General features: G+C 40.0%; 1 protein-coding gene across 2 annotated transcripts in view; it reads right to left on the bottom strand.

Annotated features, from left to right (window-relative positions):
* Nucleotides 1-7,848: 7,848 nt before the first annotated feature.
* The window catches only part of fbxo42 (F-box protein 42), a 40,026-nt gene continuing 30,797 nt past the window's right edge, over nt 7,849-17,077 (bottom strand). For both annotated transcript variants that reach the window (XM_039755433.1, XM_039755435.1), the window contains exons 6-10: nt 13,926-14,036; nt 13,716-13,812; nt 13,520-13,576; nt 12,654-12,770; nt 7,849-11,242 (exon numbers count right to left, since the gene is read on the bottom strand). In XM_039755433.1, coding sequence (XP_039611367.1) covers nt 10,187-11,242; nt 12,654-12,770; nt 13,520-13,576; nt 13,716-13,812; nt 13,926-14,036 — 1,438 coding nt within the window. In that variant the 3' untranslated portion in view covers nt 7,849-10,186. The remainder of the gene's footprint in view (nt 11,243-12,653; nt 12,771-13,519; nt 13,577-13,715; nt 13,813-13,925; nt 14,037-17,077) is intronic.

Genomic DNA, 17,077 nt, shown 5'->3' on the forward strand with positions numbered 1-17,077 from the left:
GTTGGCTGGGATTGGCTCCCGTGACCCTGTGTTCGGATTCAGCAGGTTGGAAAATGGATGGATGAAAAAAAGTTAATTTGTTTTGGTTTTCATATTTTCGATTCTTGTTTTTACATCTTCGCGCCCCTAGGGGGGCCCGCCCCACAGTTTGAGAACCACTGCTTTATATAGTATAATTCACATCTATCTACATATCCAAATATCCACCAGCATCTTTTATAGTGCCTTTCACATCTATGTAGGCCTATTCAAGTATCTATGTCTGTCTATCCTTTATATAGTGTAATTCACATTTATCAGAATCTTTTATAGTGCCTTTCACATCTATCCGTGTATCCAAGTACCTATCAGACCCCCATCTATCTATACACCCATGTATCTCAGTCTATAAATCTTATATAGTGCCTTTTACATCTGTCTGTCTCGTATACTGCCTTCCTTGTATACTGAATAATGTCTCTCTTATTGTCCAGCAGCACATATCATATCTTTTGTTATATAGCAGCTTATCTGTCGATTCTTAAGGTCTGTAGCAGGCTTCCTATTTATCGATCGTATCGCTCCCGTCACGTCTCTGTGCACAGGTCCCACCTCTTCATTGTCCCGGACTGTCATGACAAGCTCTTTTCTTACTCGCACATCTTGTTTTTATCTTTTTTTACAGCCTTTTGGGTTTGTCACTGTGATCATAGCGGAATGGGATGCAACAGTCCGCCATCTTCTCCTTATCATGCTAGTCAAAGAGGGCAGCTTCTACAACACTAACATCGTCTTTCCAGTCTCTCTCTTGACTTAAAGACAACAAAACTGAACAAATGAGGTTATCAAAATGAAGTTTCCCTCTCCTTGCCTTTAGCCTAATAGGGTGTAGGAAAATGAAACTGGGAAATGTAATAGTGAGTGACGAGAGGTGACAGCACCCCGACAATCACAAAGTGTTACACTGATTTGTCTATCCCGCCACTGACAAGCAGCTCCAGGAGTGTGATACGGTCGTGTGAAGTAAGTGCACCCCTTGACGTGTTTCTTCTTTTTTGGACATAAATCAGGATTTGATCTTCATTTAGGCAGTAGCTATAAGTGGGCTATAGGTGATACTGTATATATCAAACATCAGGCCACTTTTACATTTTGTAGTCTACTGTATAATTTAAACAAACATAAGTGCAAATTTCATATGTAGAAAAAGTACACCACCTTCAGAAAGTATTCAGCCTCCTTCATGTTTACAGCTTCTGTTATGTTGCACCACTGGTGCTAAAATCATTTTTTACCTCATCGAGCAACACTCAATACCCAAGCATGAGAAAGAATTTTACAGAACTGCAAATGTATTTAAATCCCAACTTCCATTGATACAAATGTTCAGACCCGTTCCTCAGTACTTAGTTGAAGCCCCTTTGCCAGCAATTACCTCCCGAGGTCTTTCTGGGTTTGAAGTGCCAAGCTTTGCACACCTGGATTTAGGGATCTTCTGCCATTCTTCTCTGCTGATCTTCTCAAGCTCTGTCAGGTTGGATGGAGAGAGGCGATGGGTAGCAATTTCCAGTCTGTGGCTGGGCAACTCAACCCTGCCTGGTCTCCCAGTCCCTACCATTTAAAAACAACTCCACCGCCATCACCCTGCTTCACTTTTTTCAGGATCTTGCACTGGTGACGAGTGAGCGGTGCCTGGTTCCTTCCACACAGGACTACCATTCTTGGTTTCATCAGTCGTCAGGTTCGTAACAGTCTGTAAAGATTATCTGGTCTGATGAGACACAGATTGAACTCTTTGAGCAGCTGGCAAAGACCAGACGCTGCTCATCAGCTGTCAAGAACCATCCCTACGGTGAAGCACAGTGGTGGCAGCAACATGCTATGTAGAAAGGTGCTTCTCAGGGACAGGGAGACTGGTCAGAACTAAGGGGGTGAATGCAGACAAACACAGAGAGGTCCTTGAAGAAAATCTGGTGAAGGTTCACCTTTCAGCACAACTCTGACATAATGCTAGAGTGGCTTTAGGACAAGTCTCCGACTGTCCTTGAGTGGCCCTGGCCAAAGTCCAGACTTAAACCCCATAGAACATCTGTGCAGGGACCTGAAGATGGCAGTTTACAGATACTTCCCATCTAATAGAGCTTGAGAGGGTCTGCCAGGAAGAATGGGATACATTACCCAAATCCAGGTGTGCAAAGCTTTTCAGAAAACATGTTTTCACTTTGCCAATATGGGTTCCTGAGTGAAGACTGAAGGGCTAAAAACGTGCAGAAAGTGAACGGGTTTGAATGCTTTATGAATCTGTTGTACCTGATCACTACACATCTGTAAGGATCCAAACATTTATTTGTTAGCAAAAATTACCAGTCATTCTAGAAGTATCTGGGATTTCCGTTACCTAAAGTCTTTTTTTTTTCTAAAATTACACTTAGTTGCCACTTTTCTTTAAAACTAGCAAATCGTGTTTGCGAATATTTCACAAGAATAAAAGCGTTAATGAAATGATGAGGGAGAGAAGAACATCACACATTACAGTAAGAAAGGAGATTATTATAATAATGTGAGAGGACTCAGTATTAGAACAGTCACGTGATTAGTATGGGATGTTATTACAGTCACTTACAACATCATGAATATTTATAATACAAAGTGTAACATGAACAGGTCAACAGGACATACTGGATAAGAAGGGAAATGCAGGGCACATGTAAGTCAGTATGTGTGAAGTGTGCCCGTCAGGTAATGTAGTATACTGATAGAATAATTGTCGGAAAACGCAATTTGTTGCATAAACGTTATTGTCAGCAAAAAATATTCCCCTGTGTAACACGCAAGTACTTGTACGTTTAGCCCAGGTTTCGATGTAACCCTGGAAAATGTAGTGTACAACTGGCCATGGGCAGAAACAGGGCCTGGCAAAAACTCTGACCTTATTAAACGTTTGTCGTACAATATGCTACTGTAAATGAACGGGGAACTGCCTACTCCGCAATATAAAGGAAATATCTTATTTTGAATTGTCGGTGTTATGGAATCCCTGTAGTTTTTCCGTCATAATGTTTCTTGTTGTCTGGTAGTTTGCTGCTGCTCTTCAGAAAGGTTGTGTGTGTGATTCGTTTTTCGTACACTGTCCAGGTGAAAGACTTACTGCCGCTGATCTTCAGATAATGTCGCTCTGTGCTTTGTCATACGTTGTCTTTGTTGTTCTAAGGCATCTCGCCTGTGCTGGTTGGTCTGGCGTGATGTCGGTGTTTCTGGTTCTGTACGTTGGTGTGAGTTTATAGGCCGGCGAGATCGTTTCTGTTGGTCGCCACTAGGCTGTATGTGCCTTTTCATTTTTTCGGGAGGTTTACGTGAAAGCGAAGGAAAGAGGTGGTGTAAAACTGTAGTGTCATAATGCAGTTTCAGTCAGTAACAAAGTATGCACTGCATAAACAGTCAAATAGCACAGTCGATAATCGGTCACAGTGAAGAACTGAACACATGGTTGCACATTTGACTCACATGCACCTTGTTATATATTATGTGTCGTGGATTCTTTATTGTCCTGTGTTTTATGTAGCACCATGGTCCTGCAGGAACGTTGTTTCGTTTCACTGTATGGTGTACTACGGTATATGGATGAAATGATAATAAATACTCTTGAAGAGAACTTGAAGATAAGCCTAAGACCAAAACTCTGCCAGGAGCACGGGTTCCTCGCTATTGCTGTTTAGGGATATAGCAGTTGTGGCAACCGTTGTTTATATCGAGCATGGACGGACACAAGCGAAGTAATATAATAATGTCAAAATCACTTCAGAAGAGAAAGGGTTCTCTTCTTTGCATAGATCTAAAGGAGGAGGGAGGACGTAAGGAGCAACATGACGGGAACAGCTCACTGCTCTCTCTCACCACTAGAGGGCCACGCTGTCACACTTGTATGGTGACACTGCAGCACAGGAGCTGGGCAAAGCCACTACAGTGCAGTTTAAATTACAATAATCCCATGGAATGGAATAGAATGAACTCAGCGACGGGCCTTCATTTTGGGGTTCTGAGGCTTTAACTGTTATAGGGACCATTTGCAACTGGCAACAAGTTCTGGATAATGGGGATGTGTCACAACAGATCACTACATTTTTTTTTTTTTTTTTTAAACTGTAACCAACATCATCGCAGATTTTCATTAAAATTGCTCTACCGGATCATCTCACATGTCAAAGCCACGTGTACTATATATAAAATCCTAAGCCTAAAAGTTCAACGATTTTATGTCACTTTTTTGTCACGCTTTAAATCCGGCTTATTTTAAAACCTACATATATATAGTGGGTATTATTCTTTTCAGAATTTATTAACTTTATGTTGTTAGATTTTCAGATTCTTATTCCGTTTTTAAATTATAAACTAAAATATACCAAGAACTCACGTCCCGCGAGATGAGACTTGGTGCCAAGAGATTTAACCACACCTGGGGCCGGAAATAAAACACAAAGAGTAGGACAGCTGCTGTACAGGCTTTTAAACGTTCAAAGCGCCGTGTAAGATGCAGATCATATGGCAGGGCAGCAACAGCAATCTAGCAGCTGATCGAATAAATCTTTTGACGCGATGAGACTTTTTAGGAGACGAGACATGACCTTGTATTAAAAATGTACAATTTAATCATATGTGCATATAATTATAACTATTTATAAATATATTTATAGATACAGAATTATATATTTAACATAATAATTTAAATGCCATTGTTCTATTCCCGTACACAAAGCATAACATATTTAAGCTGCAGAATTACAATTGTCCTCCCTGATTGATTCACAAATGTACAGTTTAATCAAGTGTGTATTAACTGCTAGACATGTATATATTAATGTATAATTTATTATATATTTAACATGATGCCCTATTACGCATTTAAGATGCATATTTAAAATCAAGACATTTTGTTACAAGATCACAAGTGAACGAGAACTCGATTTATTAATGAACCAGATGAATGAGAATCTTTAGACTGATTATTGGGTTGTGATGCGTTCACGAATTAAGGGAGTCTAGACTCACGGTGCAGTTTTTGCGCATGCGCTTTTAACATCTGTCGGTCTTGGTGAAAGCAAAGAGGACGACGATATCAGACATAGGACAGGCATGCACTTTAACACTCTTGTTGAGATCCACTGACTCAATTCATACGATTCATTGATGAGTCACTCAAAAAGAATGAATTGTGCGACAATCCCCCATCACTAGTTTCATTGGAAATCATGATGACGTTTTCTTATACTAAAGCTTTGGCTTCAGCACAACAGTAGCAGTAATAATAATAATATGAAAAGGAGGAGGAAATCAGAAGGGAGGATTGTGCTCAGCTGCACGTAATCATTGCCACTTCACAACACCATAAACAATACTGTAACGAGCAAAGAGATGGAAAGACCGAGAGACACACACAGCAAATCAGAGTAAAGACCGATACGGATTGTGTTTATTTCATAATAAATAATCCACAGCCATACTTTCAGAAGAATCATTTTCCCACTGTTATGGCCACTAGAATCTCCTTATAAAGTAAGTTACTAAAAGTAGCCATGGCTAGGAGTCGCGTTCAATCTTCCGGTGTTCCCAATCGTCTTTCACTGTACATTCCATGCCTCTCTTCGTGATCCCCTCTCATCTTTTATACAGTTATATTTACCTAAAGCCCTGGGAGTCTCTGCCTACCTTCTTGAACTTTCCCAGGCTTGTAAAGTGTAACAATGTTCCAGGGACTCGAGAAATGCAGAGCTCAGTGTGTCTGTGTGACATTTTGCTGTCAATCACCAATCCAACCCCTCCTATCTTCAGTGTAATATGCTGGGTGCTTCAAAACAGTTTGCATCCATGACCACCACGTTGTGATATCGTCTGTGTGCTCATCCACACTTGAAGCAATGATCTTGTGTGTGCCATCAATCACACCAAAAACTCCAGAAAGAAAAAAAAAAAACACAGATCTGCTTGAGTTCAGCTTGCTTTAACACTACCTCATGAAGAGTGGTGGAAATATTTATTAATCTGTGTATCACCTCACAACTCGTGAAAGCACTCAGTTTTGGTGACGTATGCAAATCACTGCTATTGCACAGGTGCATTTCACACATAACGTTGCCAACTCTTTCATTCCAGCAAACTGTGCATGACTTGTCTGGGCAGATGACGCGATCACATCAAGTACAAGATTTGTTACAAATATCACTCAATCTTTGTCAAATCAGTATCTTTTTACGCATTCATTGTTGCCTGATGTTTCCAAAACGTTCCACCATTCCCAGAATGTGTGCCGATCTCTGTCTCAACGCCATCTTCTGGCAGCTGCTTGACAGCTCATGGGCTCTCGTAAATCCTGCTCAAGTTTGGAGTCGTTTCTTAAATTAGGAAAACTGATAAAACGCTATTTATTACTCCTGCTCCTCCTGAGAGTAGGACCGCATTTGTATCACCCTGAGATTTTTAAGACAGGATCGTTTTCCTACTCAGAGACACTTGACAGATATGGGAACAGAACACTAGAGCAGACCGACATTACTCAGATTTTCACTTTTTTTCTTTCAAAACCAATGCAAGGACTCAATCTCAATAAAGCAAGCCAGTTAAAATGAAGGGCAAAAAAAAAAAGCAGTTCACTCGAGCTCCGTATGCTCAAAGCATACTATTATTCAACTGGAAATTTTATATCGAGCACATGTCTCTCTTAAAATTGTCCAAAATGTTTCCAGGCCAAGATCCAACCTGCTAACATTGCAATCAATTTCCAGGCTCATTGGGCCTGCGCCAAATTAACATCATTCTGGACCAAAATCTTTAAATGTCTATCAGACAGCTTTGGTGTCACAATCCCTCCTAACCCATTAGCAGCTGTGTTTGGGGTACTCCCAGATGGGCTTAAAGTGGAGAAAGACAAACTGTAATTGCCTTTACTACAATATTGGCACGTAGACTTATCTTGTTCAACTGGAAGAATCCTAACTCTCCTCTTTTAAGTCAGTGAGTAACTGATGTTGTATACTATTTGAAACGGGAAAAAATCAAATTCGCACTAAAAGGATCTGACAGTCATGTCAGTCATTTTCCAACCTGCTATATCCTAACACAGGGTCATGGGGGTCTGCTGGAGCCAGCACAGGGCATAAGGCAGGAACAAACCCCGGGCAGGGCACCAGCCCACCGCAGGACACCCACACACCAAGCCTGCATGTCTTTGGACTGCGGGAGGAAACCCACACAGACACGGGGAGAACATGCGTGTGGACCCAGGAAGCGAACCCAGGTCTCCTTACTGCGAGGCAGGAGCGCTACCACTGTGTAGAACTTTTTCAAAACCTGGCAGGATGTAATCAAGAACATTTTAGAATAAACATTTAAAGCACTGAGGAAACAGATTCTCTCCATTTATCTTTTTACACTTATTAATTTATCTATTTACTTATCTTTACTAGCTTTACGTTTTACTCAGCTGGCCTAGCGGTCTCTCTCAGGGGTGGGGGTTGATTTGTTTTTGATTCTATTTTTGTAAAAATTGATTTATTTGTATGGAATGTTGTGTGATTTCAATAAAATAAAAAAATAAAAAAACAGCAGTTCAATTAACAGCATTACCTGGTTACTAATTAAGAAAACGGTTGGAAGTGTAGCCCTCCAGGATCAGAGTTTGACAGCTCTGGTCTTAAGTCTGTAAAAGTTCACCACCGGAAGTCTATTGTAAAAAAAAAAAAAAAAAGAAGCAGCTATTCAGTTAGCAATTTCTTAAAACTCAAAGCCCATCACAAGTGACCACAGACACACCACAAAGAATATTCACACACACTTTCCACTTTCCAAAGGACAAATAAAAACTGTCTAGAAAGTTCCAAGCGTTCAATTTCTTTGTTTATTAACAATTTAAAAAATGTCTAAGACTTTGCATAATTATGAGCCATAAACAGGTTTTTGTTTTTTACTTTAATGGAAGCATAATATTTTACTGTTACCAATACAATATTTCAACACTAGTTCGTGCTATGCACAATGTAAAAAGTGGATTAGAATTGGAAAAAGGATGGAGGGACATTAACCACAATATCCAGAGGTGTGTGTTCCTTGCTCACCTTACACAAAAAAGGCACCCAGACTTTTTCTTAATCAAAGGGAGTTTGGGCTTTATGGGAGAAACTATTTAACACAAATCTTTGAAATCTTCAAAATTTACAAGGAAGTAACAAAGCAAGCAGCATTTTGGTTCTCACTTTCAACTCCAGACTGCACACCCCTTTGTATTCTGCATTTCCCCAATGCTTTGATATGAACTCCTGTTGCCCCAATGCACACATAATGCACACATACGCCATTCACTCAAATTAAAATCTCTACTAAATGTAGAATTCACCAGCATCACAAAAGGCCAGATGTGGATAAAGAGGACAATTCCACATAAACGTAATTCAACTGCAACAAAAAACACAATGTCATATATTGCTTAGCAATAAAATACAAAGGGACCAGGGGGAGCGACCTGGTGAAATGTAGACAAGGTGTGGTAAACACTCAATACCAGACAAAAAGGAGAAGAGCAAAAATACTTATTTCTGAAAGGCCAAGTGGGAGGGTGCTGGGTAAGTGTACCCTTAATCAAAGTAAAATGACATTAACAGAACAGTCAACAATATGAGCCCACCAGATATGGGGGGCCGACTATGGAATAGCTCTAGCTGGCAGATTTCAGTTCAAATAATGTGGATTTAATTCTGGATTCATTTTCTGCACCCAACCTTTAGATTCACAAATCTACAATTGTATACCTTTAATTTTACATATAAAAAAAAGTTTGGCTATATATGTATGGTTTTTAACGAGTATTGCACAATGCTACTTTATCTGCCTGTTTACAGAGTAAACAGATCGAGGCAATTTATAAATTGACAAATACAAAACATTGAAACTGAAGTGTGCGAGCACAGTATTGCTTAAATCTGCTCTGTGTGTAATACTTTGTAAGCGTGATTTTAATAAATATGCAGAGACCAAATTATGTTCAATGATCTAAACAAACATATTTGTGTATTCTCTTAGAAAAGATAAGATGGTACTCTAAAGGAAGGATGCACAAATAAGGAAACCATGAAATCTTAAGAACCAGATTTAGTTTTGATGGAGAACTTGATCTGATTGGAAACTAGCAAACACTGTAGCTGATGACGACTTGGTACCCAGTCCTTCTGTCGTGTTTCATTAGCACGCACACTGGTTTACGATGCCAAAACAGTTGTAACAGGAGGCAAACTGTCGGCGAGATGTCTCAATGGTAAAACCCCTGACGATCACCTTTTTAGTTTCATCCTTGGCACATATGAATCTAGTCTGTGGGCACCACATAACCAAGCAGAGGCAAACAACCCACAAGCACGGAACACAAAGCTGCCATTGGGCAGAGGGGCAGAAGTGATATACGTGTTTTTGGCCAAAAACATTAAAGCCATAAGCAATACTGTATTGATCTTTTCTATCTGTTTTCCTCTCCAATACAATATTTAAAAAGCTGAACTGACCAAAAGGACGATACCGAATACAAGAATTACCAGTGGACAGCAAAAACTTTTCAGACCCAGACTCTGCAGATCATATTTTCTATAGCTGCGTTCTGTGTGGCATTTCAGGTTTGCCAAATTCCCTACAGAAACTGTATGGGCTTCTCCTGTATACTGGATTTCATACTTAAATGTTTCCAATCTGCTATCCAGCACCATACTCTTATTGTACACTGGACCAGCAAAGGAGGCAGACTCTGACAGCCGATGTGGGCGACCATACTGCTGAGCTGTCCAAGCCCCCTAACACAAAACTGGTCAATCTACTGGCGGAGACACACACACACACAGACCAACATCAGGACTTTCACAGAATATAATCCAGGGCAAAGAAACTCAATCATCACTTTGATGCAAGTGCATCATTTTATCTTAAAGTCGACCCCCCCACCCCCTTTTTCCCCACTTAAAAAAAAAAGTTTTGTAAACAATCCACAGCAAGTATTTCTTCTTATATCTTAAGTCTTCCTTTCTCACAGTTGCACAATTCTGCACCTTCAAGCCAATAAATCGGAGTCTGCTTCACCTCCTGAAGAAGAGGAGGAAAAGGAGCTGGCTAAAAAAAAGGGAGGAGCACTGCTTCCGTAGCTGAACTAGGAGTTCATTTTGCCAATTTGGTTCTGACATTATCTCTTGGCGCGGACAAAATACAAGGCATTAGTCTTAGGGTAGTATTTCACATTTTGCTTTTTGTCCATGAGCCCTCCAAAGATAATCAACTCACCCCTGCCTTGAACCACCGTATGTAGGCTAGTTTCTGGAGGACCCACCACGGAAGAACCACCAAAAACCTTCCAGGTTACTTGCCCGTGCTCTATTACCCCTGAAACATCTAAGACATACATCTGCATGGGTTTGCAGTTCATACTTTGATAAAGTGGCTTTCCGACATTGAGCGACTGTGGAGGATGATGCCCAAGCCTACGAGCAATAGGAGGGATCGGATGTCCGTCGACTTGGCCTGGCCCAGGAGAGGTATTTGTTGGCTGGGCAGATGGAACTGCCTGGGCAGATGGAACTGCCTGTACAGGGTTGGAAGCTGAAGGCCCACCAGCAGCAACAGCTATAATCCCAGTATTACTGGACAAAGCATTGACAGCTTCCAGCCCACGCCTCAGTGCACCAGGAGACACTGCTCCTGGGGGTGTTTTGTCCAAGTTCGGCGGAGTGTGAATGCCATTTGACTGCTCCTGGGTTGAATCCCTCAAACTGGTAATTTTGGCTTCTGGAGAGACTGGATTGCTTGCTTTGGGGTCCCAGCTGTAGTCTGCAGGCCTGAGATCACGTAATTCAGCAGCCTGTCTAATCCGAAAATCATAGCTTTCAGTTCCAGATGGGGTTCCAGGGGATCCAGCCTGTCCTGGGCTCCCTCCAGCAGGGCTACTACCATTCTGTGCAGGAGGGCTGTTCCCCCCACTTGGAGTGCTGCTGCGAGAAGGAGACAAGCTTCCCTCCCTAGCGCCACTATGTCTCTGAGCTCGTGGTCTGAGTGTCCCCCAACGTCCATTCACACACGGTGCTTCTTCCCCAGCTCTAACAGGTGACTGTGAGCGGTACTCCCGTGGCTCAGGCACCAAGGCAGGAGGGGTAGCGCTGATGGGTGAAGGTCGAGAATTGAGGCTGGGACTCAAAGGAGCACGACCACTAGGTGCTTGGCTGAAAACCACCACACATTGACCCACCTTTAAGAAGAGGAGGAAAACAAAACAAAAGACAGTTAGAAACAGTCATGCTTAAGCATATCTCTCTATTATATCAAAAAAATCCAGCAACGAGACAAGACTTTTTGAAAGATTTTTTTCAACTCCCACAAGTTAAGACCTTGGCCATGAGGTTTTTTCAAGTCACGCCCTCTTCTCAACCATTTTCAACCATGCACATAGTAATCTCACCTCTCATTCATGTGAATACTTTTGACAGACACGTTTTCTGCTGTCTCAGCTCTATAAATTGTAACGTTTTCCTCACTTTAAATTCCCCAATTAAAGAAGAGGTATTATGTCCAAATCTTATTTAAGAATTTCGTCACAAAGGGTTATCAACAGACAAAATGAGTACACGGGCAATCCTAGCACAGAGAAATGATGAAGTCAAATGAATTAATGCCAAAAATGTCCATCAGTTACACAGCAAATTGCTTAAATGTGTATCAATAGAATATGCTGAAACAGTTGGTGGTGATCGTGCAGAGGATGAAAACATCAACTTACAATATCCTGAAGAATATCTACAACCGTTAACACTGTCTGGTCTTTTACCACATGAATTACTGTAGAAAGGAGGATGTATCCAAGAAAGCTAATGTAGTACATCTTCCGTGGAGAAAATTACACAACAAAGGAGATCTTGATATGCCATTCGTATTAAAACATTAACAGTTTCCCATTAGAATAGCTTTTACCAAGACAATCAACAAATTTCAGAGCTAAACATCTGAAAAAGTTGTTTTATTTAATAGAGAGAAAGAAACAAAATTCAATCACGGGCAGTTATACGTTGCTTTGTCACAGTGACAGTCCAAACACAGAATCAAAATTCAATGTGATATTGACAACACTTTAATTTGAAAAATTGTTTTTACTGAAGTTTTAAAGTTAAAGTCTAAGTTTAAAAAGTATGTGCGTGGTAATTTCAAAGCCAAACAGAACAAAATCATATTACGCAACGCATAACTCTAATGCAACATGAAACATAATTTACTTTCAAATTATTACGTTTTACTCTTTTTTTAATATAGTTAATTACTCGCTGTAATGTAAAATAGTTCTATTATGCATATGTAACAATTCCCATGAAAATTAAAATCTGTTTAAATGGTACAACCGCATCGCCATACACGAGCGACAGAACCGCAGAGGCTGGCATGTAGTGTTGGCGAGCGAAGCGAGCAGGGGCAAAGTCCCCTAGTCTTTTTATAAAATAAACCAGATCAATAAACACCTGGTTGCATCCATAAAAACAATCACACAGAATCCCATAGTTACAAAGCAAATTAACATTTACATTTTGTTTAAGACCACTATTTTAACATAACAGCTCACTATTAAAGCATGAGTTTTTTAAGTAGGAAGGAATAACCAGACTCTTTCTTACCCTACATGCTGGGTGGCACCACAGCTCAGGAGCACCATGCTCTTCATTCTCTACCTTTAGCTGCTGCCACATCCATGGGCCAGAGGACATGTGAAGGAGCCACGCATCTTTCAGCAGCTGCAAAACAGACAACAGGTTTAGAGTGCTATAAATACATATATTTAATATCAATATATACACACACACACACAGATTTGTCAAAGAGCAATCTACACAAACCCTAGTTCATTTAAGCACATGGAAATAAGAGGAGACATGAACGAGTTCTTAAAATTACATAGTAAATGGTGGAAACTTGCTGTTACTTTATAATAAATTCTTTAACAAGAACACATCAAGACAGATGGAAACTCATCAAGGGCAGAATTTGTACAAATGTTACATAGATCTTCTTCACACAGAGAACTATTGACACATGGAATAAGGTACCATGAAATGTAGTACATCTGAGGACCTTCAAAACTAAACTTGTAATTTTTGAGAAATGCGATCAATAGGACTGACAAACTTGTTGGGCTGAATAGCACATTCTCCTCTAAATTGTTGTAATGTTCTATAAAAAAATAAAAGTCTGATAGCCAGTAAGCGTATCAATTTATTTAAAAAATAGAGGTTGTTAGTCTACTGCTACATATACGTGAAGATATAAAATTATATGAAAGTGTACCTTACAATTAAAATACTGTACAATATATTGGTCAAATAAGAGACACAAATTTATGTACAGCAGAATTCTAAAATTAAACTGAATTGCTGATTGCAATGGAAAAATAAATACAAAACTTCATGCTGAAACCAGAAAATCATTTGTCTTAAGAATCGTTTTTCTGCTATATTTACTAAGTCTCTATTTAAAACCAACTCACTGCATTTGGACCTCCACAGCCTCCCAAAATCAGTAGGGTGTTGTCATCAATTACAATCTATAAGAAAAACAAGGACAATGTGATTTTAGTTAAGTCATTATGCGGTGCCTTACTATAAATGCCACTAATTACACTGTCTGGTTAATAATATAAAAAATGCAAGATAGTGGCATAAAATTTCAAAACATGAACACACCTGTGACTGTCCACCTCGTGGATGTGGGACCGGGCCAGTAATATTTGGTTTTGACCAGGACCACTGTTCCAGATCCAAAACCCACACCTCATTACTCCTACAAAGGAAATAAAGGAAACAAATATGACAATTTGAAATAACAATACTTTAATAGGCAACGCCCAGAGTCCTCACATTTTAATCTATACTTGAACTAGAGATGTAACCTACATCTGTCTTGAACCCAAAGATCCTCCAAAGACAACCATCTTGTCTCCAATGACAGAAGACGAATGCCCAGCCATGGGTGGGGGTCCATGTGTTGTTACAATACAGTTCCACCTGTGATATTGGAGGGAACAAATGTATGTAAAGAAACCATTTACCATCAAATCTAGCAACAAAAACATTCTTTCTGTTTAGTTAAAAAGCTGAAAGTTATCGGGATGGTATACGTAAGGCAGTAGGTATCCACTAAGAAAACAAAATTCAAAATTTTAATTATTTAGGGGTAACACCTCCCCAACAGAAAAACTAAATAACCCAAATCCTCAGAAATTCTTTGACGGATTTGACTGAAATCTGGTGATATTATAGAAAAAAAAAATTAGCTGACATGTTTTTTTGGTCAATAAATATTAATATTGCATTACATTTACATTCATTTGCTTAGTAAAGCTTTTATCCAAAGTGAACTATAAAACAGGTAAATATAATCGAATAACATTAGGCTAGGGCTTATTGATTGCCACAAGTGAAAAGATGTAATAACTAATACATTTTCAATCACAGATTAACAATAGATAAACCAATTAAATTTAAGGTAACAACAAAGCAACCAACAATATAAAAGATCACAAAGTTTGTTTTTTTTTTTTCCCCAAGCAATTAGACGTATACAGAACAAGTGGGTTTTCAATTACTTCTTAAATATATTGAGGGAGTCAACAGTTGGAGCTGGGCAGCTTGTTCAACAACTTGGAAATACAAAAGAAAAACATTGAGACTTGATACCACATGGAGGCAGCATCACAAGACGCTGTTCATTTGCAGACCTGAGTGGGCAAGAAGGAGCATAGTGCCTCACCAGTGTCTTCATATACGCAGGTGCTGACCCACTGACTTCTCTGCAGACAAGCATCAGGGATTTGATCTTAATGTGTGCTGCTACAGGGAGCCAATGTAGCGACCTGAAGAAAGCGTTACATGTGCCCTTCTCTGGACAATCTGCAGTGGCTTCATAGCACATGCGACTACACCTGCCAGAAGTCAGCTGCAGTAGTCCAGATGCGACAAGACCAAAGCCTACAAGACTATTTTATGCTAATGTAGATGGTATGTGTTGACAGGGGGCTTTATACAAAAGAAAGACGGAGCAGAAGTGATTGCCGAGCCACACAAATAGCATCACTAACCAATAGGGTGGAAGGGGGTGGTGGGATCAAGAGATGTAATCACGTTTGGTATGTACACTGAGTGTGAAAGGAAAAAGAGTTTGGCAAAGCTCAATAATTAGCAAAGGTGCAATATAGATCCAGTGAGATTGCCAGGTACTGTGCCCGTCATTGTAGGCATTGTTTCATCAAAAGCGAAAAGGAAGAGGGGGACAGAGAGGTAAAACTGATGCCCTCCAACCCAAGGCAAGCCTGGGTTTAAGCTTGATCAGTCCCTCAAACGAGCTACTACTATATTTGCATCTAAGAACTTTGAAAGGAGACCTCCAAAATCAACCACCAATAATGTTTCTATTTACATGCGTGTGCACTTCCTTTGCACTGGGATGACCAACTACCCTGCTCACCAAACTTTTTTGTATCAGTGCTTGAAGTGCGACTGCCAACTACTCTTTGATCATGGTCCTGAAAACTCCACGCAGAACCACCCCAAAACCTCTTCAATCACAGCACTTAAATTGCGCAATATCCCAGGACTGGTCTTAAGTAATGACACTTGGATTTCTAATGGAGAAGCCACAATAGCTGTGTCTCGGCACTCAAAGTTGCTGCTCCTCGCCCCCCCATGTTAGTACATCAGTATAACACATAGGGCATCAGCAATTAGATATATCCACTTCAATATCTGCTTGCATATACATTTGCATGTGCAGACTTTAAAGTGGGACAGCATTCAACTAACAACAAAAAAATACTGTAGTCTTGTCAGCAAATAAATAAAAACAGTAAAAATCTAATAAAGATAATAACATATACAGTCGACCCTTGATATACGACCGGCCTGACATGCGAACAACTTGATTTATGACCAAAATGTTTATTTTGATTTACAACCAACATCTTGCGTTACAACCCGAATGCGGTCACGTGTATCCGCTTGTGCGACTGTAAACAAACAGCCAAGAGCGTTCGTATGCGCCAGTCGGAGCCCAGATACATGTGTTTATGGACGTATTTTCAGTCAGTGCAGTGATTTTTCTATATATATAATTCACTAAGACCATTGCAAGCAAGACGCATAATTACTAAGGAAGGAAGAGAAGGTAACGAAGGTAAAGAAAGCGATTGCTAAGGGATGTTAGCTAGCAGGCTGGCGCGGCACATGATGATGTCATCAGGCTGAGTCAGCACCGGCTTGCTTTGGAGTGTATTATTACAGAAGTTCACAACACGACCAGTTTTGAACTGAGTGCTTGACTACTGTCATCATTAATTTGAGAAACTGCGATCACAATCGAAACGAAGAAGGAAATTGTGCGGAAATATGAGAATGGTGTTCGTGTGACCGTTCTCGCTAATATGTACAGCATGTCGAAATCCACCATCTAGAAAATTTTACAAAGAAAAGATTTGCATAAGGAGGCTCCTTCTAAACAATAACTTCCTTCCGTTTCATTCTCCTACTCCTCCTCCCATCCTGCAGCCCAAAGATGTCAAATTAAATGGTGAGTACAGTATGAAATTGTTGATTCTGGTAGGCTAGGCACTTTTTATAACTATTTGGTTAGTACATTAGAAAAATTATTGGTGTTTTGGTAAATTATGCACATTATATAACCCTTTTATTATGAAAAGGTTAAGTAGGTGTTGCAGTGGGAGGTTCGGAGCACATTATGGATATTTCCATTATTTCTTATGGGAAAAATAGTCTTGACTTACAACCAGACATCGCAAACAAATTGAGTTTGCAAGTCAAGGGTCCACTGTACTCAAATTTCACAGTACTCCTACCGATTACCCGTTTCAATTCAACAGAATAGACTTTCTGGTAAAGATGTGTTTTGCGATGACCATCAACAAAAAGCAAGTCGCTAAGAAAAGTAGGAGCTGATCTAATGCAGGGATATTATTTTACTCATGGCTATAAACAGGTAAATGCCATAAAAAAGTTACATTGCTGGGTGATTATCTCCTGAACACAAGACACAC

This window comes from Polypterus senegalus, chromosome 6, assembly GCF_016835505.1.
Source record: "Polypterus senegalus isolate Bchr_013 chromosome 6, ASM1683550v1, whole genome shotgun sequence".
Lineage (NCBI taxonomy): Eukaryota > Metazoa > Chordata > Cladistia > Polypteriformes > Polypteridae > Polypterus > Polypterus senegalus.